Source organism: Tachysurus vachellii, chromosome 13, assembly GCF_030014155.1.
Source record: "Tachysurus vachellii isolate PV-2020 chromosome 13, HZAU_Pvac_v1, whole genome shotgun sequence".
Lineage (NCBI taxonomy): Eukaryota > Metazoa > Chordata > Actinopteri > Siluriformes > Bagridae > Tachysurus > Tachysurus vachellii.
This window is the reverse complement of record NC_083472.1, coordinates 8,247,810-8,273,590: the sequence shown is the minus strand read 5'-3', so window position 1 is coordinate 8,273,590 and position 25,781 is coordinate 8,247,810. Positions and strand designations below refer to the sequence as shown.

The window sequence follows — 25,781 nt, the reverse complement described above, 5'->3', positions numbered from 1 at the left end:
TCATGAAACTCTTAAAGGTTAATTAAATTATTTTACCAATTTGGGTGATTTGACATTGGGCAGAACTCATAGGTTCAGCCACAATGACGCTCTGGAATTATCTAACCACTAACACCTACAGTACAAGACAAGCTTATAACCAGAGCATGTGCTTCTCCCACTCGTTTTTACAGACACCTATAAAGCATACTGTATATGGAGGCACAACCTACGGAGTGTACATAATTCAAAGAACAGGATCCATCTAAGAGCATACATGACTATTCAGGGTCTTCAATTCAGGGTCAACAGTTATAAGTAAGGGCTTCTACCAGGTAGCACTGATGAAATGGTAAACGATTTCTGCAGGAATATATGTGAGTGCTATTCCATAGGGCAAAGCTAAAGAAAGCCTATAAGGCACTTGTTTTTTTAATCTTTTTCCACAAATGGAGTACCTCACACAGAGTACTGATGCTTAGCTTTTTGTATTCTCTATATTACACCTGAATTTCCTGTACAAAACCCTTCTCTAAAATGACTATTTACAATTTACTAAAAATTTCAAAAGCAAACGTGAAAGAGAGAGCATTTGCTAGCCTGCCTTCCCCGTGCTGGTAACAGATTGAGAGTTACCACGATTTAGCAACCAAAACACATCTGAATGCAGTGTTTCCTACATGATAAGTGAAAAAAATTATAAAGATTTAATAAAGCACAATACAAAAAAACAGTGGAATGCCTGCAGAGAGACAAAGTACAGCAAGTGTGCTCTACAGTGGAAATGGCTGTGGTGCCATCTAGTGTCTACTTTCCAAAATGACGAGCAGTAAACTATAATCTGTAAGACATTTCACAAATATTGGTGAAAATATGACAAAATACTCAAACAGGCTTAAAAATAAATTACACTACTGACAATATCAGTTTGTGCATAAACCAGAAGATTTCATATTTACAGACTTTCAAAGAAGCTGTCAGACATATTACAGCTTCTGTCAAGCACTACAAGTAAAAGCACTTGTGATTACCAAAATACGATATTTTAAAAATAGTTCCTGTTAAGGAACAAGGATTGGCTCCTCCTCTTGCTAGAGTAATTGCATGTAAAGACAAGCAAGGTAACAGTAGATGTTTTAAGAGGTACAAAGTCATGTCTGTGCTTTAATTTCACTCTTTAAGAGTCATTAGGAAGGCCGAAGAGTTTCACAGTCCCTGCCTCCCGATTGCTGTCATATTTGCCCTCTTTATCATCACAGGCGTATGCCAGGAGCGGCCTTTTCGGGTGCCAGGCTACAGTGAAGGTTGGAGACTCGCACTGCACTTCCCAAAGCTTCTCTCCTGCACAGACATATACATCACAGACGGATCAAATAGTCAGATATAGTTTGAATAAGCTGAATGATGTGTGTTCAAAACAAACAGCAATATGAAGAGGGAAGAGTAGAAAACTATTTAAACGTACAGCTGATTTGTAAAACCAACTATGGTGTACAGAAAAATGCTTACCTGTCTCTACTTCTGCAATGTCAATAAAATGATCTTCAGAGGCGGATGCCAGCATTTTGCCATCATGACTAAAACTAAGGGTTCTCACTGGCCAGTCTAACCTGTAGGACATCCAAAGGAAAAGTTGCTCTACATCAATATCCTTACTTGCATTCTTTCTTACACAATAAAAGTATAATCATATTAACAAATGAAATTACTGCCTTAAAATCTCTTTACCTGGAAAAACACCGAACACACACCAGCTCCTCAACATTCCACAGACTAACCAGAGCATCTGCACTTCCGGTAGCAAAATATTTGCCAGTGGGATCAAATTTGATGCATATACAGTTGGATGGATGGGCATTAATTGACTGGATCAGCTTCAGGTCAGGATAGCTAAAACAGGAATTAATCACAAAAGCAGATGCAAAAATCACAAAAAGAGAGAGAGAACAATTTCCATAATACACTGCAAGACTGATTCACTTTCTCCAAGATATTCATGTTCTCACTATAAATAAACAGTCCCAGAACAGGTACTTTAGATTCAACATTAACTAACAAATTTATACCTGCATCCAAGACTTAAAAAAAAAAACAATTCAAACTGACCAAATGCCAAATGTGTTCCATCATTTACCACAGAACATATCATATTACCTTAAAATATTGATGCAGCCATTGCCGTTTGTCAAAAAGAACATATCATTGTCATTGTTCCAGGATATCTCATTGACCTCAAACTTGAATTGCTCTTCAGCACGTGGACGGTGAGTCTTTGCATCAATGAAAGTCACCACATCATCCTTATTCCCAACCGCAATGGTCTGACCGTCAGGACTCCAACATATGTTGATGTTCTCTCCTGAAAATGACAGACATCATGGGTATGAAAGCAATCTATCAATTTAGACTGGTTTTGATTCTTCTCTACACAGCTCTGACTATAGTGCAATACAAACATACAAACTTGTGTATGTCACATAAGTCACACATGGTCAATGTTGGCAAACTGCTATGAGAGGAACACAATGAAACAAACAGATCAAGTTGCTAGTCCACGATGATCAACTTTGTGTGTTAGCGCATTACACCAACTAGTCATAAACAGTTTTCCTACAGCAGCATGCTGTGATGTGTTTTATTCCTTACTTTATTCAAAACAACAAAAAGTGTCTTGAGTTTTACCTTTCGTGCTGACCGTAGCCATGCACTTAGTAGTCCGGACGTCCCAGATCCGGATGGTTTTGTCTCCTGACGCAGTAACAAACAGATCTGGATTGGTTGGGTGCCAACACAACTGATCAACACTGTCTCCATGTCCTCTGTAGTTATTCTCCTTCACCTGTGTTGAGCGGAAGAACCGATAAAAGTCCCAAAACTATGGTTAGAACTAATAACCCAAAAGTCATATTTACATTTACATTTCAGGTATTTAGCCGACACCCTTATCCAGAGTGACTTACAATTTATACAACTGAGCAATTGAGGGTTAAGGGCCTTGCTCAGGGACCCAACAGTCTTCCTTAACCCTCAATTGCTCAGTTGTATAAACAGTTGGCAACAGTGGCAGATTGGTGGAGCTGGGATTCGAACTCATGACCTTCTGATCAGTAAGATTTAAGAAAAAAGAAACTATACTATATAAATTAGTAACCTATAGGCTTATGCATGACAACAAATCTTAGTTCAGTCTGATAACGTGGCTGGAAATGACAAGCCACCATTAGCTAACGTGATTAGCATTCTGTCACTTATTTCTCTTTCTCTAATGAGGAGATGATGAAGCTTATAAATAAAACTCCCCTACTACTGTTTACCTACAGGATAATGTGTAAAAATCCCACACAGTGTTCAGAATGTGTATGGAAAGGACAGCTAATAACACTCGGACCTACCAGGCGGTCTTTTTCCAGGACAAAAACACTAGCTGTTTTGTCGAATGAACCCGAAGCCAGTCTTTTTCCATCGCAGCTCCAAGCGACAGAGTGAACTTTCGCACTGTGTGCCGGAAACTCACGACTTTTGCTGTTGTTTTTGAAATTCTCGTGCATTTCATGATAATAAGAGGACGCCATACCGCCACCCGCTAGTCTGTTGTCAGTGTTCAGAAGGTTTAAATATAAACGTAACGAAACAAAGACGCCACCTGGTGTCTGGGAGGACCGTGTAAAGCCTCCATGCACGTGGGCAGAGAGCAGGTTTACCTGAGCACCCTTACCTGCTCTGAAAACAAGGACCTTCAGGAATCAGGCTCCTAGTAATTCACACACGAATTAAACAAAAATGATCTGACAATAAAATATGTCAAACATTTCAAACATGAAATTTCTAAAAAAAAAAAAAAAAAAAAAAAAGAAAGAAAGAAAGAATCTAGTACCACGCATACTAAACTGATGCTTCATAACAACAACAATGCTATTTTGTTTGTGTATCTCATCTAATTCTAATTTGAACAAAGCATAAATCTGTAAAAATCCAGATAATTATTTCAGTGTCGAACATACATCATTGTTCGTCCTTTTTTACAAGACAGGACCATTTTTTCTGACCTTGTTTTTAGTTGTAGCCATTAAATGATGAAAATGACAAAAGAAAGAAAACAAGTACACTGTCATATTTTATTTATCTTTAATAAATTGGATACTTATACTGAGTAGTGGGAATGGTGGTAGGATGAAACCTTTCGGTCATAGCTGTTTACTGAAATGCTCTCAGAAGAGTTTCTTTGGGGTTCACTAAATAACTTCATAAACAAGTTCTTCCTGCTAACAGGGAATATGCTATTGTAGGGTTGAACTTTTAAACAAATAAAAGTGTTCGAGATTTGACGTTTTTTTTTTTTCCGCAATTTGCATGTAGAATGGCATAGAAGCCTTTATTAATGCCACGTATACATTACAGTGGAATTCTTTTCTTCACATATCCCAACTGAGGAGGTTGGGGTCGGCGTGCAGGGGCAGCTATGATACAGCACCCCTGGAGTAGGGATTGTTAAGGACCTTTCTTAAGGGCCCAAAGTGGCAGCTTGGCAGTGCTGGGGCTTGAACACTGATCATCTGACCAACAACACAGAGTCTTAACCACTTGAGCCACCACTGTACAGAAATAATTCCGTTTTTGGGCAAAGCACTTGCCTATTTATTGCTTTCCGCAATCAACTGTCTACACACCATAACATCATCCTGCGTTACTGTGAATCTACAGCCACTACAAGCTACACATTACAGCTTTAAACACTTTGCAGTGTTTTAGTTTTCATATTTGGTGTGTTCAGGCTAGAATAAACTTTTATGTAGTATTTTTAATTTGACTCATCCCAGAAAAGGTATACTGATAGGTGGAGAGCCTGTAATCAGAAAAAGCCTGTAGTAACTTTTTCTATTACACATCAAATCTTGTTTAAAGCTAGAATAGAAACATTTCAATTCACAAATGGTCTATAGGTCTATATCAAACTATTATCATTTTATTAAGCTTAATTGATTTCTTTAACTAAAAAATGTGCTGGCACATTTATCATGATCTGAGTCAAGTCATTTCACATCAAAAAGCCTTCTCAGTGTATCTTCATTTTTATTCAGTCTTGTTTAAATGTTACAGTGCAGAATGACAGTTTCAGATGAAAAGGTGCACTCGCTTTAAAAATACACACACGCACACACACGTTATATAATCACAACAGTCAGATAATCTAAATTCCTTGTATCCTACAAAGTTAAACCAATAAGGCTGAAGAGGAACAAATGGCGTTCACAATAAGGCCAATAAACATTCCAAAGGTACTGACTAATTAATAGGTCAGTTCATTTATCCAGAAGAATGTAACCTAAAATTGTTTGAGAGCAATGTTTTACTCTGCAATATATATTAAGGTTAGTTTTCAAAGGGTGTAGAAACAAAGACAAAAGTCCCACAGGCAAATTATTTTACACATGATACAGTAACAATTTTCAAGGATTAATATCTTGAGGATGGGTCACAGACTAAACCACAGTGCCTCTGATGGAAAAAAGTGACTCAAGGTGCATTAGGTCCAGTGCACACCAATACAATTTGCAGATGTTACTGCATTGTCTGTGGAGGCTACAAACCTCAGCACACCTAGCTCTACCTTTAAACTGTATTAAAGCATAACTATTCAAATACAGTACCCTTTTAACAGTACGTCCATTACAGTGCAAAAAGTTGGATGGCACAGGTGGAAGACATAAGAGGAAACCACTTCGGTCCTTGAGGGTGTTTGCGTTTTGTGATGTAGAGAAGCTGTACAATTAAAGATAGCTAGGAGGTGAGTTTGTCCTATAGGAGGTAGAGTGAATAGACCTTCACTTTTCTCCTTCATGCTTAACCACATCAGAGTGAGCTCTTAAATGGCTTATGTTTGCATCTCAAGAGGGTAGTTCACAGAGAGAACCTCAGAAAGGAAAACAAAAGTGTCTTGATGTGCAGTATTGTTCTCAGACTGGTTCAGAATTTAGTGCATTGTAAACAATGATCTTTCCTGTTCACTTTTTAAATATAGCACTGTTGTTGTTCATGATAAAGCCTGTGAAAGCCTGAGAAACCAGTTATGGTCACAGATGGTTTTATGTTTTTTTTCACTGTGTAGTGTTTATCAGGACAAATATCATTACAGTCAAAATCACAATATTATTTTGGGATTATTTTATATTGTGCAGCACTAATTAAACTGGTTTTGGGGAATGAAGAGGATTTTGTTGTGTAACCAAAAATAAGATCAATTTCAACTCATAATAAAGCATTAAAATCACTTAAATGTCCCCAAACACTCTACTGATGTAGATGGAACAACAATTCAGGAAAATTAATGTTCCCTATGAAATGAAATTGCTTAGGAATGCATTTCATATGTTGTTTTTTAAAAAAAATTGTTCATTGTACTCATTGTGGCTGTTCCTAGGTTGCAAATATAATTACAATAATATCAAATGAAATTGTCAGAACAGGAAATAAGCCTATTCCTGGTTATGTCTCAAAATACAATTGTAATGAAAGGGTAAATATTGATGCATTCCATAAGTGGACAGAAATTAACTAGAACTGAAGAACATATCTGGACTTTGGAATAAAAAACCTGGGGAAAAAAAAACAAAACAAAACAAGATTCTGTGCAAATGTTGCTCCTGCTAGTGCCGTTCAGTGCTGTTAACACTCAGCATCCATGCTGCTGTTTGCTGCGTTGGTATTGTCTGCTGAGGAGCTGATGGTCACCTGTGGGTCCTCATGCTGCGCTGGGTGGCTAAGGCCACTGTGCTGTTTACTTTTCTCCTGCTCTTCATCCTTAAGCTCTCTGAAACACATGAAAGGTCATGGAAAGGTTAAGTGTAGATCTAACTGCAGAGTGAAACCCCCTGATTACTTATTAATAACTGGGCACACAGGGCTTATATACAAGTAAGATGTCGGTTTAGGAAAGGGTTTTAGGGGTGTTTGGTGCACTTGAACCCATGACCAGGACTCATACTGAAAATCTCTGCACTCAGAGGTGTGAGCTGTACCACCGTCAAAAAGGCAGGAAAAACAAAAAAGACACCAAAATGGTGTTGACAAAAAAAAAAAAAAAATCCAGTTATGAATAGGGACATATAAAACATCAAAATGGAAAAATGGTTAAAAAATAATTGCTGCCACAGCTAAGACATTTTCCGGGATCACTAGACACTTTTATTTTTTCAAAAATACTTTTTATCTGTTAGTTCCCTCATTGTTTCAGCTGTCATGACTTTGTCTCACTTCATTTCCATTAGTAACTTTGTTTTATCATTACAGATTGCTTTCTAATTCTTTTTCATTTTTAGTAGTTTATTTTCCTTTTACAGCTAACTCTGTACTTCTGGCAAAGGCCTGACGTACCACAACCCTCTACAAAGGTGCAACAAAGTGCTGCACTAAAGGCTATCCTTAAGAATCGGTAAGATGGCTCTGTCCTGTTGCCCTCTATCTGTGCCGAGACATTATTTCACTTACAAAATACAGACGATTTTGATAGTTGATATTTGTTGTTTGATAACAGAGATCTGTGCCACCAAATCATTGTATTGTATTCAAAAGAAGTGGCATACAGTACTCTACTGCAATTTCTATAATGACCTAACGGCACATACACCTATATAGTGTGTATGTGTTTGAAAATATATCACCATTTTCCTCCAAATTACTGAAAACAAAGACAGCATCTTGGAGCTAAATTTTCTCAATATAGCGATGACTGAAGAAGTCACTTTACCGTGCAGAAGAGCCACCGATGACCAGTTCAGAGGGCTCATTCTCTGAGAGAGATGTACGAACAGCAGCAGTTTGCTTGCTAAGATTTGGTACAGTGCCCAAATCGGAACTGCTCCTGGGGCTGGAATCACTCCCTGAGAGAGAGCTGCTGCTTGGCCTGTCTGTGTCTTTTCCTGAGTCTGAACTGTGCCGGCCATTCAGACTATCAAACGAAGACACTTTGCTGATCTGACCTTCTACATCATCTGTAAAGGTACGAGAAAAGTTAAATTCAGCTTAAGGTTTATAAAAAAATAATAAAAGGAAGCACATTTAAGAGTTTAAAGAGCAATGAAAAATCAAAAAAAATTAACATCAGACTAACCAGATGAAGATGGTTCACAGGCCTGTTTGCGTCTCCTCCTGAGAATCACTTCCAGTTCACTGTCCTTCTTAAGAGGTGATGTTTCCTGTAAGCCACGACTTGGACTCTTTTTCACTGCATCCTGTGAAATCAAACAAACCTTCATGCATGTCCATGGTCATACAGAATTGTATCAAAGTCATACAGAGTATATGGAGAAAATACCAGGATGCCTTTTAGTTCCTCCATAGCACTCTCCTGGTGTTTCTCTTCACTAGCTGGACTTGGCTGTTAAACAGAAAGTACATGGAGTACTGTATAGCACTTGATTTGGTGACACAGATCACTGTTCGATTATAAAACAACAAATATTCCCTAACAAAGTTTTCTATATTTTATAAATTACTGATATATAAGAACAACACATGAAGTCTTTGGCACTGAAACACTGAACAGATTGTATATATTAAAATCCAGACCATGGGTCCAACCTACTGATAGTAACCCCTACAACCCTTAGTGAGAAAGAGTGTTGTCATGGAGTCTCGGTCAATCAATGGCGAACACAGTCAGTTTACTCTCTCCATATGAGATGTCCACCCACAACATAAGCGTAATTGATTATTCCTCTGTGAGCATAATCAGATACTCATTTTTCATATGAGCTTCATTCATCAGTCTTACCACTTACCTTTGCAACAAATCTCTGCAGATGTGCCAATCGATTCAGCAGGACATATGCAGAACAAATATAAGATTGTGAATCATGGATCAGAACATACAGTAACAAACAAAGCACTGAACAACAATCCACTTAACTAACACCAAGCATCACCTTTGTATCCTGTCCTTTAACAGGTCTGAGAACCACCCCATGTTTGATCCGTTCCATCATTTCATTCACAGCCTTTACTTTGACATCATCTGCAGCTTCTGGCACTGCACAGAAAGAAGAGAGCATTTGTCAGGTCAAGTCAGAACAAGACAAGTGAGGGCTACAAAGAATCTTGTGCTCTTTGGACTGCTGGAGTCAAAGATAAAGTCACCTGGAGCCTGCTCTAATTTTGGAGAGCCTTTTCCAGACTTAGACGATTTCCTCATGATTGCAATGAGGGAGCTGTAAAGCAAAGAGTTTAGATTTGTGTCATCACACCACCACTGAAATGTATGTTTATTACTAACACTGAAAGAATAGAAATGAATATCCACTCACCGTCCACTTTATCAGTACACCTGCTCATTTATGCCATTATCCATGTTTTTGGTTTTTGGATATTTCATACAGAAATATAGTATTTCTTTATAAACTCTAGAGATGTGTGTTAAATTACCAGATCATCCATTTCTAAAATACTCAAACCAGTCCATCTACTACCAATATCAATGCCATGATCAAATTGATTTTTTTCTTCATTCTAATGTTTGTTCTGAACATTACACAAAGCTCTTGACCTATGTCTTGCTCGACCTTATGCACTAAGCTGCTGCCACATGATTGGCTAATAAGATACAATGGCGTTTCTTAATAAACTGGATGGTGAGAGTAGTGTAATTTAAGCGTGTTTGTGGACTAACAGAGATGAAGACTACAGTCTTAGTATGGCTCAGCCAAAACATTACCTGAGGGGGTTGCAGCGGGAGGGAGGTGGTGGAGGAGGAGGGGGAGGAGGGGGAGGTGGAGGTGGAGGGGGCTGAGGAGGAGGAGCAGGGGGAGGTGCAGTCCCAGGAGATGGAGCTGGAGCTGATTCAGTTTTCCTCTGAGACTCCTGCAGCTCTTTCACTGCGGAAAACAGAAAGGCGTTACTGCAGCAGCTTTTTTGGAACATATTTGGACAGTGTTAAAAATAATGGTTCATGCTTCTCTTGTAGGTATACAAGACTCTGTTCTGTTCTGGCACCGAAGTGATGGAACGAACCTCCCCTAAGTGTCTAAATAACCGAGTTACTATCTTTAAACGACCTGCTTCATCCTGAAACACGTAAACTAGCACTTACTTTCCCTGTCTGTTTTTAAATCTAAACAAACAAACAAACATAGGTATCCTTAGTCTGTAATCTACTGAACTAGTCTTAATTTTAGAAAATACTGCTCATACCTGGAGCAACAGCTGTATATAAAAACCAAGAATATTGTGTGTAAAATTATATCATCCCAGATCCAACCAAAGATCCTCCTGTCTGTCATATGTCACTGTGCAGTCTTAAAATACTAGCGCCTATAATAAGTCTATACTTATTTACACCTCTGGATAAAAACTACAGTAATGCAACCTACATGAGTCAAGAATAAACTAAAACTGACAATAGTAATATGTTATCTGGCAGCAAAACAACATTTACCGATTTTGATCTCATCTTCATAAACAACCTCGAGCTAGTAAGTCTGGTCTCTTCAGTTATCTCTAGCATGTCTCTGATGAAGAGGCGGCTATGTTCTATAGATATAAATGTTGTAATCTAACATTTGATAAAGGCCCAATTGAAACTAGAGACTATTTTCCCAAATTTACAGTATGTGAGCTTACCTCTTCTCTCCAAGTCAGCACACTTTTTCACCTCCTGCTGGAGACGTTCTTCTGTGTCCTTTTTCTCCTCATCCAGTAACTCTAGCTGCTTCTGCAGCTCTTCTAGCTGCTTTCGCAAGGCACTCTTGTCCAGTTCAACCTCCAAAGCCTTCACCTACATAGAAAGATGAGAATGTAACAATGTAAGAGCTACAAAGACATTTTGCAGGGAATCAAAGATTATTCCAGCTCCAACATGTCAACCTTTGGAAGATGTAACTAACAACAATCTATCAGCACATTCAGAATCAGATTATACAGTAAAGTAACTTATAGTGAACACATCAAACCAACAACTATTAACTTTGTTAATTGTACATTTACTATACAGCAAATTCTTTTTATTCTGAATTATTTAGATAACACCCTTTCCAAAGCTTAACCTTTTTCAAAACTGCAGTTCTGTGGTTTAACATTGTAGAGGCTGTCATTATTGCAGAATATTGATTTAACCTTGCCCAAAATTTGCATGCAAGCCCTGGGCTGCTGCGGATTTATTGATGTCCCACTAGCTGTACTTCATCCTGCACCTGTCTGGCTGTAACCGCAGTTCTGTCAGCAATGCTGCAGTCCATCATTAAATTGGGAACAGCAAATTAATTTTTTTCTCATAAATGCATGTCACCTGGCCTACAACGCTTTAAACATGTGAGCAGGTTATGAGCTCCATCTGTGACATTGGCAGTGGATTTAAGCACTTTCTGTATGCTTTTCTGTATATTACTGGAGGGATGCCGGACATCTGATCTGCTGGAGCTGTATTTAATGCAGTGGAGATGTGAAGGGAAGTCAAACGTCTCACTTGCATCCTCTTATTTGTTATTGCACCTCAAGGACATGATCAATCTGCTGACCCTGCAAACACAATGCAACTGAGGTTTTCCTGAAGCAAAATACTCTCAAAACAGATCTAGAAGGCTTAGTGCGCAACTGGGACACTGACTCTTAATTCATTTTGTTCAGTCCTTTGTTAAACTGTAGCTTTTTACTCTTCTAATTTACCATAAGATAGCACATGGAAATTATAAAGTTTATATATATGTACCCCTTATTTAAGATTCACTCATGGTTGCGCTGGTCAACATGGCAATACAATATTACAATCACAAGATATGACATCACAGTGTGCTTCTTGAACGAACTGTGGGTATCATCATCAGTACTTTTGCAACACTGTCCATCTCTGTTGCCATGTTATGTAGTGAGTAACTAAATAAAACCAAATAACTGTTTCCATTTTTGTTTCAGTTGCACAGTCTTTCCTTTTACTTTAAGTAGTATACTTTTTAGATAACAGGGAGCTTTTTAAATGAGACTCTGATATTTGCTAACCCTATATATTAAAAATACATATCTTTGTGGGAGTGGAGTCATGGTCTAGTGCCACTTGTGAATGGAGGGCAGTCTGGGAGGAGTAGGCAATTTCATGAATGAGCATACTCCATGCTCTATTTATACACTGTCTTGCAGTAAGGCACTACATGCCAAGCTGGTTTTGCACTGACACACAAATTCTCCCAATTGTGTCCTACTGAGCTTGTGTGCATGTGTGAAATTTGAAAGTTTTTTTTTGTTGTTGTTGGTCAAAAGATTGAATGCTGAAAAGTACAGGCAGAAAACCCAGTAATAATGGTCTACCTTTTCTTGGTGTTGCAGTCGTTCCTGCTCCAGGGTTTTGGTTATATTTGCTACATCCTCTAGTGCTTTGAGCAGCTGAACACTGGGGTCTGCCTGCTCCAGGAGAATCATACTCTGCCTGTTAGCTTCTTTTTGCTTCACCAACATCTAAAGGAGAAAAACAAGACCATTTGTTTTCTTCTCTGAACATTTCAGCTCTAACCGAAATCCATAAAACAATTGCATTTATATAGAGACATCTGTTCTTAAAACATCAGATCAGTTACAACAAATAATGACAGAATCCATGATGACAGAACCCATGACATGACAGAGCCTATGACATGTCTTAATTTCTTATTTAGAGAATTTGTTCTATAATAGTAAATAACAGCAGTAATACTAATGCTGAATGTACTAAATGTCAGAATATGACATCTTCTAGCATACTTCATGTGCATAGGTCTCTGCCTTCTGCCTCAGGCTCTGTTCCAGATCCAACTGTTCCTTCAGTCCTTCATATTCGTTAGCAGCCATCATGGACACTGAGAAGAGAAACATTATGTGAATGGTAACACAGTTTTGTTTTAAGTGCTGTACTGCTTTACTGTAGCTAATGGTTTTCGTAATCAAAGTGAATACAAACACAGAGGGAGTTCAGAAGATATCTGGTTCAATTACATTTCCCTAGTCAAAGCCAAAGGGCTTTCCAGTGCTGGACCTCATCCTCTTTAATTCAATCATGCTGTTTAATGGGAACAGGACTGAGCAGGCTAAGATGGGAAAAAACCGAATGCAAAGCAACTCAAGCATGGTGATGTCATGCATAGAAAATTGAATGCATGGCTCCACAGAATGAAAGAAAATGCCACATAACTGACAGTACCTCATCATATGGAAATAGAACAGCATTAGTAATATCCTAATAGTAAAAAATTATGGGTACAAGAGTAAAGCTCACCTCTGTTGAATCTCTTGATGGTCTTGCTTTGCTGTTCAGTGGTCTTATAAAGCTCCTTCATCTCTGCTTGCTCTTTTTCAGTCTAGTAAATGATAAAAAGTGTTTAAAACACATACCATTCAGGTCACATAAAACAATATTAAAATAAAAAATATATTCAGAAAATATAAAGTACCAAAATTCATTGAAATAATTATTTATGTCTCCCATAACACTTGTTGACAGATCCTGAAGGATACTATGAGGCTTCGTTACTAATTAATTTATTATTCAAAAAGGTTCAGGTAGGTCAGGATCCCCAAGTCCCCCACACAGCTCTGTTAAGCACGAGTTAACTCGTTCTCTTATGACAAAACCAGTAGGTACTTACAAGCGCTGTCAGCTCCTCGATTTGTCTTTGCCGCTCCTGTAACTGACAGGCTAACTGCTTTTTTTCCTCAAGTAAAGTGCTGACTGTTTCCTGAAGATCTACAGAAAAAAGTAGTGCTTGAAAATAAAGTGGTTCTCTTTAAATATATCCTAATTTAAGAGGTTTTCCTACTGTATACCTTTGACCTGCTGCTGGTACTGGGTGTAGGGGTCCGGGCTGTGCTCCTGGGGTTCGCTTTCCTCCTCTAGAGAGATGCAGTCTGATATGCTGGGCAGGAGCTCATCCAGACACGGTCGAGATGACAGGCTTAAATACTTAAGCTTCTTGTTCTCACAGTTCAGCTGTCAAAGTATTATTACAGAGAAACCACAATTGCACATTACATGGGAATTCAGCTTAGTGGCACAACCTAAACAGAATAATCGTATAATTTGAGTGATAGGAATGTGAAAAGTGTGGTATGTAAAGGTGGATGCTTACCTTGGTGGCCAGTGCTTCAGCATTTTCCCGACAGGACTTCTCAATTTCAAGCTGAGTCTGCAGCACATTCACCTCCTCAATTACCATTTGGGAAACTAAACAAAACAACAATTTTAAAACAGCATAAATTGGTAATCTTACACTCAGAATTAAACAGACATTATTTAACATTCGATTGTAAGTAAAATAACAACCAGAAACATGCCTTTATTTTTTCTAGCATGTAAGAGGAACCACCAAAATGCTTATCTGTTACATGTTCACAATGAAGAGCCTCTCAACAGTTTTGACAACACAAATACCCTGTCACAGAACCTTACTAGAGTAACAATACACCATGTGGAAGCCTTACAATGGCAGATCAGGTGTCATAGCATTATAGCAAAGTCAAGCAAGTTCACATCCAAACGCTTGTTCAGTACGGTACCACTGTTTGTGCAAGGAATTTAATTGTTTCTTCTTCATCACAGTGCATTAGAAAAAGAAGAAAATATAGCAATGCATGGGCATTATTTTGCAAAAAACAGACAAACATGGAAATCAATCAACCAAATTCTACATATGATTCACTTGGGTTTTTATGCGGCCGAATGAGGAATCAATTCTTTTAGAAAGCAGCAAATGAATAATGCATGAAGAATGCTCTTCTGAGCATGCAGTCAGACTAGAATATATCATCAGCCTGCGTTAGGGCTGCTGAATACCTTTATCTTTCAACAAACATTTTTCACACTGAAGTCAACTGAGCACACCATGAGATTGTGATGCATCATGTTTCCATTTGATCCTCAGATACTTGCTCTTGGATAACAGAAGTGGAACCTGATGTGATGTGGTCTACTACTATTGTAGCTCATCCACCACAAGGTTTGATGTATTGTTTTTTGTTCACCACATTAGTAAAGAGTGAATAGATTTCCTATATTTAGACATTCATATTTATGGTATTTGGCAATTACTTGCAAAAGTGTTTTGTAGTCTCTATCGATAAATACGTTACTGGTTGACTAGGTCACAGAGCAATAATACCACCGGTCATTTTTTTTTATTTCAAGTGCCATTCAGCTCAGACTAGTCTTGTCATGTTTCTCTGATCTGCCCCAAAAACTAGCTGTTTTGACCTGCAGACCCTTCACTCACAGGATGTTATTTGTGTGTGAAAATCTCAAAAGATCAGCAGTTTCTGAAACACTCAGTCCATCCAATCTGGCACTAACAACCAAGACACAGAGATCACACTTTTCCCCCTAACGTGATATGAACATTAACTGAAACTCTTGAAATAAATCTGCATGATTTTATGCATATAAGCAGGAGCACATGTGTTCATATTAAAGTTGATGGTGAGTTCACATGTAAGGTGGAGAGTGATATAAATAAGTAAAGATGCTGACGCAGGTATTAGGCAGCTAGATGCAATTGTGCAAAACATTATTGCAGAACTGTATTGCAGATTTCACTAAGGAAGTTTTGTCTGAGAAAGACACATCGCCTCAAGCTCATCTTGGCAGCGTTTAATATTTTGCACTTTTTCCTGTTTGGATATCACCTCTGCAAAACTTCTGTGATAAATTGTGCTTGGCATATAAAGCAGAACCTTTCAGAAACCCATTACTAAATCTGTTTATATATTTTCAGGAATGAAGACTCGTCTCAATATGTTACCAACAATTAGTTTTTATCAAAAGTAACATTTAATGCAGTAACTAATTTAATACGGTATGATTTAGAGAGTTGTAATATGATACAATGTGATTCAATATTGTGCACAAAGTTTGCCCTGAGCACAGTTCATTCATACCTTCTAATTTATTCATCAGAGTGTGATAGGATGTACAGGCTGGTGGTAATGAACATTCAGCTGGCCTGTGGTTTCACTCTCTAAAAAGGTCAAGGCTCTCTGTCCTACAAAGCCCTCTGGACATTAGCTCTACTCTTTTAGCTTCCTAATGACTAACTGAGCTCGGCCATTCAGATTCTAGGTCAGCAACTGTGTTGTGCTGTGTGAGAACAATATGGCTCATGATTCATGTACTGACACAGTCTGCTGGTGTTAAGCTAATATTAGTCGGAATGAACACTGAGCACCCCTTTTGATTACAGTGATTAAGCTCTACTGATAAATCTGAACAGTCTCTTGTTAATAAGTGTGCAATTGTGTATGTAACTTAAGTCTTAATTGCACACAAAGGTTGAAGACCTTCAGTTGAAGACCTACTGGAGACATACTTCTGTTTGTTGTATGTGTGTATTTTAAAAAAATAAAATAAAATAAAATAAAATAAATAAATAAAGGTTTCTGAGCCAACACTACTAATAAAATGCTAACTGAATTTATTATTATAAAAATAAAAAAAAAAGATTGCAAGCAGCTAACAGCTGCCCAGGAACATCTTATTAGAAATGATTTGTATTCATCTGGAACAATTGTCATATTAAATGCACTCTAGGTGTACAATTAATGACTTATATAAAAATAATATTGTATATAGTGACTCCCTTTTACTCGGTAGATGGTGAGGGAACATTAATTAATACTCACTGAAGCATCTTCAAAATAGAGATTGGAAGCAGTTATTTTGCCATATTCTGCCTTTTATATACTTCAGTGGTTTCTCAAGCACAGACAATGTTTATATAGCATTTGGACCAATCACAAGCAGTCAGCACAAACCCTCCGCATGTCAACAACTAGGCCAAATTATACTGACATTCATGTTAGGTACTGCAGAAAACTATGCTAAATGTTAGTGTCAGTGTATACTGTGCACTGGCTTCAAGATAGTATGTCATATACATAATCAATTTTGTACATTTGTACATGAAAAACAATTACACTTTATTTTCAACATAAGCTGCAAGAAAGTGCAATCAGAAAAAAATCTTGTGACAACAGAGGCACTTTCAATTATTCAATAATTCATAGTTGTAGTTTTAAATGATTCAAAGGATGAGTACAGTACTTGTCAGAGTCTATTTAACCCTCCACTGGGGATGATGGTAGCTCCAGGAGAAAGCTTTGATTGTTTTAGAAAGAGTCTGGAGCTTCATCTGACTGAGCTCTATTGATCCATGCAACATGTCTTGATGAACCATGTACTATATACATGATATAAAGAAACAAATAAGAGTTTCTATTAAACTTAAAAGCAGGGTAATGCATGAACTTGCCATTCCCATTTTTCCTTTTTAATATAAAAACAATATTAAAGATTTTTAGCTAAAATGACCAGACAAGATGACATGCATTTATAGCATAAAATGCATTTATAGCATAGTACCTGGAAAATATGTCCAATACAATCCAACACTTCAAACCGTCGGATTCCTGCCTCAAGCAGTAACATAAGTCATGTCAACTTTTGCAGCTCACTGTGCATGATAAAACTAAGATATCTAGACGTCTAATGTACTATCACTATATTTAGAAACTCAAAAAGGCTGTTAATTAATGCTCTTTTTAATGAAACACACATGCACATATACTCAATACTTATAGAGAACATGCTAAATATCACATTATAATAATCAAATAATGATTATTGTAAAAGGATACCTACAAACACATGTACCATCACAACTGATGGTAAAATCATAAACTGCATTAATAGAAACCCTAGAAATTAATATAACCCTAGAAAAGAGCAAAAGTAACAACAGGGAACACATAAAAAGTTAGGAAGAGAAATATAGCAACCTGCTCACCTGAGTCTATGATCCAAAAGATAGTGTACAATCAACAAAACCTAAAGGTGATTATGTATCCTTACGTGGCATTAATTGCAACTAAGATCAGCACTTTACTGTGGCTCATTCAGAAGACAGCTTGGAAGCAGTGTGATAATGAGATGGGTTAGAGAGAAGGTGACATCAAACATACAGTCAATACACCAAGTGTCAGATTAAGGGAATAATGAAGTGAGTGACTCCTACAGAACCCTCATGGGAAAGCTGATGGAGTATCGTGTGGTTTAATACATGACCTACAGCATCTAAATACATGCAGTGGTCAGAGAGAACACACCAGATGTTGCAAGATCTTTTTTAAGATATGAAATTATCCATAAGAAATGATCCATATCACCCAGAGCTACATGAAGGTAAAATAAGTCAGTCTACCTAATGATGCCTAAAACCTAATGAGTGTTATTATCACACACAGTAAGTGAATATCATTTACATTTACATTTACATTTACAGCATTCAGCATTTGGCTGTAATCACTGTTTGTTCAAGTTGTTGCATAGCAGGGGTGAAAACGACATAAGCCTAATTAGGCTTCAGATTGTAATTAGACACCAGCTGTCAAAATGTCCACCTACTCTGCCAATATAATGAAATCTTAAAATATAGTTTGCTTCTGTTTCACTTCTGGATGCAACTGCATTGGTAAATGATAACAAATCATAAGTAATGTCAAAATTTCACCATATGAAGGATTTTCCCATCCCAGGAAACATATACTGTTTAAATGTAAACGAGAGCAAGTGGATGATGCTGACTCTGCACAATACAAGTCTCACTCAGCATCCTTCAAATGAAGCTGGCTAAGCCTGCATGCTGATGATGAATAACATCTACAAGTGCTATACACAGTTTCCCTGACCCATTTAAGAAAAACACACAGCTTGAAAAACCCAAGAAATTAGGAAGGTAAAGAATATGCTAGAAAAAATAGGGTTCCTCATAGGTTCTTTGGATCGAAGGGAACCCATCTGTTCTGGTGTTCTACATATAAAATATAAACCTGAATCTTTAAAATTTTCTATGTAAGAATATCAGATTATTAAACCCTTGTCTTTTGAAGGTATTTGATTCAACTGATTCATGTTTAGGGAGGTTGTTCATATCTCAGGAGTTACTATTCATTGAGAAAAGCTCACTCACTCACTCACTCACTCATTTTCTACCACTTAGCCGAACTACCTCGGGTCACGGGGAGCCTGTGCGTATCTCAGGCGTCATCGGGCATCAAGGCAGGATACACCCTGGACGGAGTGCCAACCCATCGCAGGGTACACTCACTCTCATTCACTCACGCAATCACACACTACGGACAATTTTCCAGAGATGCCAATCAACCTACCATGCATGTCTTTAGACCGGGGGAGGAAACCAGAGTACCCGGAGGAAACTTTTAACCCCTAATTACTCAACTCTACGCCTGGATTGGATTCTGGATCAGTACTGATTTTGATAAAAGTGTCAGCCAAATAAATATATTTCTGTATTTTTCTCCTTTATTTATCATATCACCGAGCATTTTTACAGCTGATTTAACAATTAATGTAATCCAGTTATTAAAAGACTACTAGCATTATAGCACTTTCAAACAGCTTTCAGGTGAACTTACCTCTCTTTATGTGCTTAAGCTGTCTTTCGGCTGCATCTCTCTCTTCAGTCAGTCTCAGGCACTGAAGAATTTATAAAAGGGGATGACAATCACTTACTGTGACACTCTATTACTTTGTGCAAGATGGGTTTTATTTTAATATTTAATATTTACACTTCCATTTACATTTCCAGCATTTAGCAGACCCTTATTCAGAGTGACTTACATCTTTATATCAAATTATACAACTAAGCAATTGAGGGTTATTGCTCAGGGGCCCAACAGTGGCAGCTTTCTGGACCTGGGATTCAAACTCATAACCTTCCGCTTCATAGCCCAACACCACTAGGCTACCGTGTGCCCATATATAATATAATATAATATAATATAATATAATATAATATAATATAATATAATATAATATAATATAATATAATATAATATAATATAATATAATATAATATAATATGTCTTTCTATAAAAATATTAATTTGCATGCTCTGCTAAAGGGGCAATGCACCAGATATTCTTTAGCTAGTTTGTCCAGTATGTATTGTTTTAAGTGTGTTTGTATGTTCTATATATATAGCATCGCTTCTTATATACTTAGGTAAGGCTACTGTATCCAGGTGAGATCATCCACTAAAGAGACATGTGTGGGACAAAGTGTTTGTGTGAGATACAATCTTTAGAGCATCCATGTGGTTCTACACTATTGTACCTTTAATGTGTATATTTTACCTGGCAAAGTGCACAAGGTTTTAGCTTCTCGAGTACCTTTGGGTCCTTAAGGTCCAATTATGCACCTAAACATTTTTTGAGTGTATATATATATATATATATATATATATATATATATATATATATATATATATATATATATATATATACACATACACACACAGTATATATATATATATGTAGTATATAGTATAATCACCCTGCTATTGTGTTCAGTGAAATGTAACCATCTGTGCATGAAATTAAATGATGCACAAACAATTCAGCTGCAACTGGGTGTGTGCCACTGTGGCCTGAATAAATCACAATGCCGTGTATGTGTCTTAACCTAAAGAAACTCCATATTACGCTCCATGCACGTCTTATAATCACAGCTTATTCCTAATGCACTTTATTTAGTTTTACAACCAGAGCATCCTTTACCTCGGTCTTGGCTCTGTGAGCCTCTCCCTGCTCGTCTCCTCCACCGGCCTCCATCGTTTCTGAAATGATAGAATGAAAGGTAACAAGGAGCGCGCGCACAATAACCCGTTACAAACGGACACTGGGTCTGTTCCACATCATTTAAAAACTCGGTACCCGATTAAAAACTGTTCAATGAAAAGATATGAAGCGTGTTATAATGATATTACCATCACCAGACAAGCGCCTCGCATCCATAACCCTTCAGCAGACGGTCTGCGGTTCCACCCGGCAGGATGAGAGACTCTCCAGTGCGTGCGCGCGCAGCCAGCATCGAGACCAGAGCACGCGCGCCGCGCAATGATGCCAGTTCACACATAACGCTTATAGATCGCTCCGCCCCTAAAATATGCAAATTACAGGATAATGTATTCAACGCCGCCTGACCAATTAAGTGTACGGAAAAAAAATAAATCAGACTTTACCGTTATCGTGGTAAAATTTAATGAATTAAATCTCCTAAAGTTAGACGAGCACGTGACCGAGCTTAGCCAGACGAGGCTCCGCCCACAGAATGCATTTTCAATCATAGGCAGCTTTTTGTTATCAATACAAACCACAGAATTAGACTTTACTTTGTTTAAGGGACGTTAAAACAACCTAAAACGAGCCATGAATGTCAAATTTAGAGATTCCGATATAAAAAATGAATATTGATTTCTATTGTTTAAAAAAATCCTGTTATTTGTAGGGTCTAGCTTCATAATCAGAAATTAGTAATTACGTAACAATATGAAATCTAAGTTTTAGTACATCAAGTATGGCTTAAAAAAAGCTTAAATAACTTGATCACTTATGACATGCTAACTCTCTTTCCAAACAGTCAATTATAAAAAAAAAATCCTGATGTGTAAAAAAATTTGCTTTAAACCTTACGGCATATTTAGCAATTCGTTTTTGACTAAAGAAATGAACTTGAACAAAAAAAAACTGACACAATATAAGCAATGTAGAAGGAAATTATGTTTGGTTAAAAATATCTTCCATTTATTTAAAAATACATGTGGTACTATCAAAATACAAAATAATAATAATAATAACTCTAATCAAATACAAAATAGTAAACAAAGACAATGCAGGAAACAATAGCAATAAAAAAGGTTTGTGGCAATAATGAAAGTGATGCAATATTAAAGTACTTCTTCCACTTGAATTTTAGGGTGAACATGAACACGTCTGATATTAATCTCAGTTGTTAAAAAATAATGAAAATGTAGTAGATCCACATGTTGATAAAATATTTGTATGTTGAAAACTGGATACCTCAAAAGAATAAGGATGTTTTCATTCTAACAAATATTCTTTATAAATTAGTCTTCATAAACATCCTTAATAAACACTGGCCCTGAAAGAATGAAAAAGGAAGAGAATCAGACTTTCAAACAACAAAGATTAAAATGTAAAACCAATATTAACATAAACATTGTTGCATAAATACTAACCAGATATTGCATACATACTAACCTAACACTCCTACAAATGAATGAATTATTTAAATTACATAGTAATCCAGCTAGTCAAGGTTCAATATGTGCAAACATGCTTTTGTCTGTCAAATATAATAGATGCCAAATACACAAACATTATAAAATTTACCTGGAAAAAACTGCAATGGTTATTAGAGCCAGAACTAGCTCCAGAGCATAGAAGCAGAGTAAGATAGCATTAAGGATAAATTCAAGACGCAGTATAAAGGTTTGAAGGAGCAGATAGTAGACACTTAGTACTGTGCAGGGCACCAAGACACCGACACTAACAATGATCATTAGGGAGCGCTCACACAGGTTTCCCTTCGAGCCTGAAAAAAAAAGGATTTCAGTCAAAATGTTATCGACTATATTCAGACTTGCTACAAAACGTAAAATGCTAAAATGTAAAATGATATACACTGACCATAAAATAGTCGCAGGGCTTCAAGACCAAGGTATAGAAGCAACAGAACAATATCCAGGATAAGATTAGCCTGAGGGTATGGCAGCAATATTCCTGAAGAGGTGATTAATCATAATTATAATTAATATTAATCATTATTTAAATTTTAATTGTTCAAATTTACAGAAAACTGATTCTATGCATGCAATAAAATTTCCAGTTTATTAAAAATTCCTATCTTGTAGATATGCCCACTGGCCATTTTATCTGTTACATATATGAAATTTACAGTTGAGGCCAAAATTATTAGCCCCCCAGGAATTTTGGAACATTTTCCTAAAGATCTTTCCAATGTTTGCAGCATTGATAAAACTTGATATAATCAAACATTCGCCAGTGCTATTTAGTAGCTTTTGGTACATTTTGGAATATAAAATACATTTTTAGGCTTGCTTTATAATCAAATATAGTGAAAATGGGGTGGTCAAAAATATTAGCCCCTTGTGAATATTTGCTTTCAAAACACACCCAATTAATTAATCAGCTTTCAAAACACACCTAATTAATCAATCAGCTTTCAAACCACACCTGTGCAGTCAATTGGCTTCCTAACAACACCTGGGCATTCAATCAGCATTAAAGGACTCCAAGGAACAGGGCACTTGAACACATTATTGGGAGAGACTACTTTTACTCACCATGCCAAAGACAAAGGAAATCAGTCTTGAGCTCAGAAAGAAGATAGTGGAGGCTCATGATAAGGGGGAAGGCTATACTGCCATTTCCAAGCTTTTCACAGTGTCTAGAACCGCCGTACGTTGCATCATTGCCAAGTACAAGGAGACAAATTCTGTAAGAAACAAACCTGGGCGTGGTCGTAAGCGCAAGATTTCAAGAACCCTGGAGAGGAAAATAGTCAGAGATATCAGCAAGATGCCCCAGACATCTGCCAAGATGATTGTTGCTGACCTGGCCTCTTCTGGAGTTGATGTTTCAAGGAACACAGTTGTGAGGGCTCTTCATCGTGGTGGGCTTCAGGGCCATCGTCCCAGAAGAACCCCTTTACTCAAACAGCGGCACATCACAGCTAGACTGAGGTTTGCCCGTGAACATTTGAAAGGTAAAGATGAGTTTTGGGAGTCTGTGCTTTGGTCTGATGAGACTAAACTGGAACTGTTTGGGCACATGGATGTTGCTTATGTTTGGCAAAGAAAGGGTGAGGCCTTCAACCCTAAGAACACAGTTCCCACAGTTAAACATGGTGGTGGGAGCATCATGCTGTGGGGCTGTTTTGCAGCTTCAGGCACAGGGAGCCTTGTTCGGGTGCATGGCATCATGAAAAAAGAAATTTATGTTGACATTTTGAGGGATAATATGCAGAAATCTGCTCGTAGTCTAGCCTTAGGTCGTCGCTGGGTCTTCCAACAAGACAATGACCCAAAGCATACATCGAAATTGGTCCAACAGTTCCTGAAGGATACCAAAACAAAGGTCCTGGAGTGGCCCGCACAGAGCCCAGACCTCAATCCTATTGAGAATCTGTGGCGAGTGCTCAAAGTGAATGTCCATGCTCGGAAACCACGTAATTTGGACCAGCTGGAGCAATTTGCAATGGAAGAATGGGCTAAAATCCCTCAGGAAACCTGTGCCAACCTAGTAAAGAACTACTCTAAGAGGTTGTTGTCAGTTGTGGCTCAGAAAGGGTTCACTATTGACTATTAATGACCGGGGGCTAATAATTTTGGACGTTTCATTTTTGCCCTTTCTTGTTTCAACTCACTATTTCAATTAAATATCCTAATCAAACTTAGTGGAGATTTTGTCTTTGTTATTTTGGAAACAAACACACTATAAAACACTTGTTGTTAATGGTCATTTCCATGGAGAAATCAAGAGTTTTGTCTAATTTCATAAGGGGGCTAATAATTTTGGCCTCAACTGTATATCTTACAGTATAACAGTAGTCCATCTGTCACCCTGCACAATTTGTAGTGAGTGGCATTGTAGTGTTTGTTGCACTAAACACAGAAGTGTTGCAGGGGTTTCTAAACACTGTGTACTCTCACGTCCTACTTTCTTATACAGATCAACCATGTAAATGTACAGTTCAAAACTGTAGCCTTTTTTCCATGTAAATTTGGGTTGTGTCCTCTAGTGTCCCTTACTGTTGCTTCTGATGCACTCATTCCACGTCACTACTGTGTCATGCTCACCGCTGAGAATTATCCTCAGCCCTCATAAAGGGGCAGCAGTAGCCTTATGTTCTACCCCTCCATGGATGGGGTAAGGGCTAATGAGTGAACACACAAGGTAAGTATAGCTAAAAACCACCAAACTAAGTGTCTAGCTAAATTTACTTTTAACTTCAGAAATAAGAAATGTGCAAGAGGAGAAATCTTGACCATTTACCTTTATAGATAAACATCAGAATTTCAGCTATAAAGAAGGCAGCAAAATACCAGCTGTTCAAATAAAACAGGACCTGCAGGGGCATGGAGGACAACTGATATATTGTTAAGAAGGCTAATATCAAACTAGGTTTCATCTGAAACACTCTAGACGTTGATTGAAGAGTACAGAAAGAGAAACAGGAGATAATATTGAAAGGATACAATGGGGTGCCGTCCTAGGAGAAAAAAAAAAAAAGAAAGAAATGGTTATAACTCATATTATTTGTCACATTAACTGGTGGTTTATATACTGAAATAATGAATAAACTACAGAGGTTACACTGATCGTTAGTTTGAACAGTTAGAATAGTTTCATAATCCCCACATAAAATAACTGTTTGTTTTAAGTATTTCGCTTCATAAACAGAAGAAAAAAAAAACAATAATTATAATTACATTAGCAAAAGTAAGTTGGATGATAACTGCGTATATGCTCATTTCTAAAAAATAAATAAATAAATAAATAAAAAACTAAACCTATTTTTCACTCAATATCCATTATAAAAGTATGTTCAGACAATAGCCTTTGTCTAATTTTGTTAGCCAAACATAACACCAAGTAAGTTAAAGATGCAATTCTTTGAAAGCGTCTTACCGTGGGCCGCCATATTGGAATGCCATGGCGACGGCGTTGTATTGCGAGGGCAACCGTTGCTTCTCCTCCAATGAAAATTTGTCAAATATGCACGTGACATCAGGCGAATCATACGTCAGGTTATGGGCATGCGCATTACAATGTTTATATAAGCCTGGTTAAAGGAGTATAGATAGAGCTTCTCTCATTAGTTCATGACCTCTCGTACACCTTGTATCGTTACTTAAACTTTCAGGTGAAACGATCAACACATTTATTACATTTTTAACATT

At 37.4% G+C, this 25,781-nt stretch overlaps 3 protein-coding genes across 4 annotated transcripts; all 3 read right to left on the bottom strand.

Annotated features, from left to right (window-relative positions):
- Positions 1-382: 382 nt before the first annotated feature.
- Positions 383-3,599, bottom strand: thoc3 (THO complex 3). The gene is made up of 6 exons (XM_060885859.1): positions 3,372-3,599; positions 2,662-2,818; positions 2,134-2,338; positions 1,708-1,869; positions 1,489-1,589; positions 383-1,320 (listed from the first exon to the last, which is right to left on the bottom strand). The coding sequence occupies exons 1-6, from the start codon at positions 3,549-3,551 to the stop codon at positions 1,157-1,159; spliced, it is 969 nt and encodes a 322-aa protein (XP_060741842.1). The 5' UTR covers positions 3,552-3,599; the 3' UTR covers positions 383-1,156.
- Positions 3,600-5,046: 1,447 nt separating this feature from the next.
- shtn3 (shootin 3) lies at positions 5,047-21,195 on the bottom strand. 2 transcript variants are annotated; one of them, XM_060885147.1, is made up of 18 exons: positions 20,763-21,195; positions 20,554-20,612; positions 19,411-19,471; positions 14,058-14,152; positions 13,756-13,918; positions 13,578-13,675; positions 13,208-13,289; positions 12,697-12,791; positions 12,268-12,414; positions 10,591-10,744; positions 9,686-9,845; positions 9,112-9,182; positions 8,901-9,004; positions 8,757-8,771; positions 8,291-8,353; positions 8,087-8,207; positions 7,724-7,967; positions 5,047-6,787 (listed from the first exon to the last, which is right to left on the bottom strand). In XM_060885147.1, exons 1-18 carry the CDS (start codon positions 20,788-20,790, stop codon positions 6,643-6,645), a joined length of 1,905 nt encoding a protein of 634 aa, XP_060741130.1. In that variant the 5' UTR covers positions 20,791-21,195; the 3' UTR covers positions 5,047-6,642. The 2 variants fall into 2 exon arrangements, with proteins under 2 accessions (XP_060741130.1, XP_060741131.1); XM_060885148.1 differs by lacking the exon at positions 8,757-8,771.
- A 391-nt stretch (positions 21,196-21,586) lies between these two features.
- tmem216 (transmembrane protein 216) lies at positions 21,587-25,563 on the bottom strand. The gene is made up of 6 exons (XM_060885117.1): positions 25,510-25,563; positions 25,077-25,090; positions 24,874-24,967; positions 22,486-22,578; positions 22,189-22,390; positions 21,587-21,937 (listed from the first exon to the last, which is right to left on the bottom strand). The coding sequence occupies exons 1-6, from the start codon at positions 25,520-25,522 to the stop codon at positions 21,922-21,924; spliced, it is 432 nt and encodes a 143-aa protein (XP_060741100.1). The 5' UTR covers positions 25,523-25,563; the 3' UTR covers positions 21,587-21,921.
- Between the last annotated feature and the right edge of the window lie 218 nt (positions 25,564-25,781).